At 36.8% G+C, this 2,320-nt stretch overlaps 1 protein-coding gene across 1 annotated transcript; it reads right to left on the reverse strand.

The window, feature by feature from the left end:
• Positions 1-1,378: 1,378 nt before the first annotated feature.
• Positions 1,379-2,033, reverse strand: LOC128265168 (cytochrome b-c1 complex subunit 6, mitochondrial). The gene is made up of 3 exons (XM_053001019.1): positions 1,892-2,033; positions 1,692-1,783; positions 1,379-1,636 (listed from the first exon to the last, which is right to left on the reverse strand). Exons 2-3 carry the CDS (start codon positions 1,773-1,775, stop codon positions 1,463-1,465), a joined length of 258 nt encoding a protein of 85 aa, XP_052856979.1. The 5' UTR covers positions 1,776-1,783; positions 1,892-2,033; the 3' UTR covers positions 1,379-1,462.
• Positions 2,034-2,320: the final 287 nt, after the last annotated feature.

Here is a 2,320-nt window from a genome sequence, read left to right on the forward strand (position 1 = left end):
ACATTCAAAAAATATCAAGAACACAAGTAAAGAACTCAGTGTAGAGCCGAGGAAAACACAAAAACAATTTAATTTGACTCAGCTAAAAAAAAAACAATATACTTGTTGTTTTACTTACTTACTTTACTAAAACAACTGTGCTCCATGTGCTTAGGCGTGAGCACCCTTGAGTTAGAGAAACACTAAAGACAAAACCTCTTAGATTGGAAGTACACACGTGCAATGCTAGCGAATAAGGACATTAAGTGAAAATTGAACTGTCCAGCTAATCCCAGCTCGCGAGGATGCAGGAAAATATTGATTCAATCGACAAAGCGGGTCCTAGAAGAAACTCTAAGGGAGCAGGCAACAAGAATAGAATGTAACGTAGTCTACTGATAGAGGCTGAAAATATTATAAGCCGTGGACTTCCACACATTTTCCTATTACCAACCCGGCCCAGAACCACTTACCCCAGGCGCGAGTTATAGTTAGAGTTCTCCGCCAGAGAGGGGGGTATTGGGTCCCGATTAGTAGTGACTTCCTTCCTAGAGTAGTTAGTTGTTTGTTAGAATTTAAGTGAGCAAGAGGTAAAGAAAAAGTTTAACCGTTGGAGTTGAGTTTAAATTCTAGATTAAAGTGTATATTTTTCCAAATACCAAATGAAATAAAAAGTGTTTTTCCTGTGGCGAGGAGTCGGAGTATCCTGTTGCAGTGTCAGCATAACTCAGCGGGGCAACGGCTCAAGTGGGTCGTTGCCCGTCTCGAACTATGTACATATGTTTATGAATTGCAACATACATATTTGATGACCTTAAGTGTGGGTGTGTGTGTGGCCGCTCAGTCAGCGTACCATTTCTAGGGTAGCTCTGGGAGGCTTGGCCGGGGGCTCGTTGTCTACCGACTGGTCGCCTTTTAAAATTTGGGTGTAACTTCGAAAATATTTACCGGAAAGATATGAAATTTTCAGTGGGTATTCTTAAACATAACAGTATATAACCCCTTAATTGGTATGTTTTTACTTTAACCATAGCCATATGTAACCCCCTTAATAAAATCGATACCTTTAGATCGGTATATTACTAGTTCCACTATTTATTTACATTACTATTTTTTAGTAGTTACCTTCTCACTGCTCTCGTCACTGCTGAATATTAATTGACGAATTTCTATTCCTATTAGTGACCTATTACAATGGCATATTATGGAAATTTATTGCTATTTAAACTTCAACAGCAAACCATCATATATTTGTATCATCGCTCTCATAGGAACAGATTGAAACGAAAATGGATTTTGTTGTGCGTTTCCCATCGACTGATGAATGTTATGCATTTCAGCAGTATTTAATTTCGGAGCTGCTACAATGCCAATACCATTACAAAAAATACATACATAGTTAAATCCGGAGGATGGTTTATTAAATTTCTAATTGTTAAGCATTTCAAGCAACTCTTAGTTATGATATTGCTTTAATCGTTAGCTACTTAAGTTTTGAAAAAAGACTGTGGGCAACACAATGATCCAATTCAGCGACATAGTCAAACAATTCCTCCATGCACGTCTCAGTTGTTTTCGATCGCCCATTCACACGATCATTGCACTCCTGGTACTTGTTGTACAAGGATTCAATATGACCTTTAGCCTGGCACTTTTCCTGTTGCATAAAAAAAATAAAACATTTTTTGTAGTGATAAATTCAAATTACTTACCCTTAGGGCGGCTTGAGGATCAACCAAATCCTCTTCGTCATCGGCTCTAACGACGGGAAGTGAAAACCAGTTACGAAGGGCCATAGTTAATGCTGTAAAAAAACTAATTTTATTAACTGAAAATTGAGAAAAACTTGAAATAAAAACAAGGGCAAACTATATTAAACAGCCACTTAAAATAATTTTTTTTTAATAATAACCCTCAAATATGTCTGTGATGCAACCACAACTTATAAATTGTTAAACGTCCGATTGATAAAGTTGCCAGACTAGCAAAAGAAAACGAATCGAATATGTGCGTCAAATTAGCGACGGTCGGTTAGCGACAAAAAGGGATCGGTGGAAGTAGGAACACGCAGGTTTTATTTATATACCGAATCTTTCTTACTAGTATACATATGTTTAAAATTGTATCCCAGAGGTATTAGAAAAAAAATCTATTAACAGTGGCTAATAGACAAGCTGACTCCATTAAAAAAAAGTTAGTTAAACTCAACTGGCAAATTGCGAAATTTTAAGAGATGTGCACACATACCGGCTTTACCAGCATACAAGTATATGTTGGCCAAGTTTTATGAAAAACCCAAAGTTTTCAAATTTGTCAAAAATTCAAACCGTGCAAAGTTCTT

The sequence above is a fragment of the Drosophila gunungcola genome, unplaced genomic scaffold, assembly GCF_025200985.1.
Source record: "Drosophila gunungcola strain Sukarami unplaced genomic scaffold, Dgunungcola_SK_2 000098F, whole genome shotgun sequence".
NCBI classification, from domain to species: Eukaryota; Metazoa; Arthropoda; class Insecta; order Diptera; family Drosophilidae; genus Drosophila; species Drosophila gunungcola.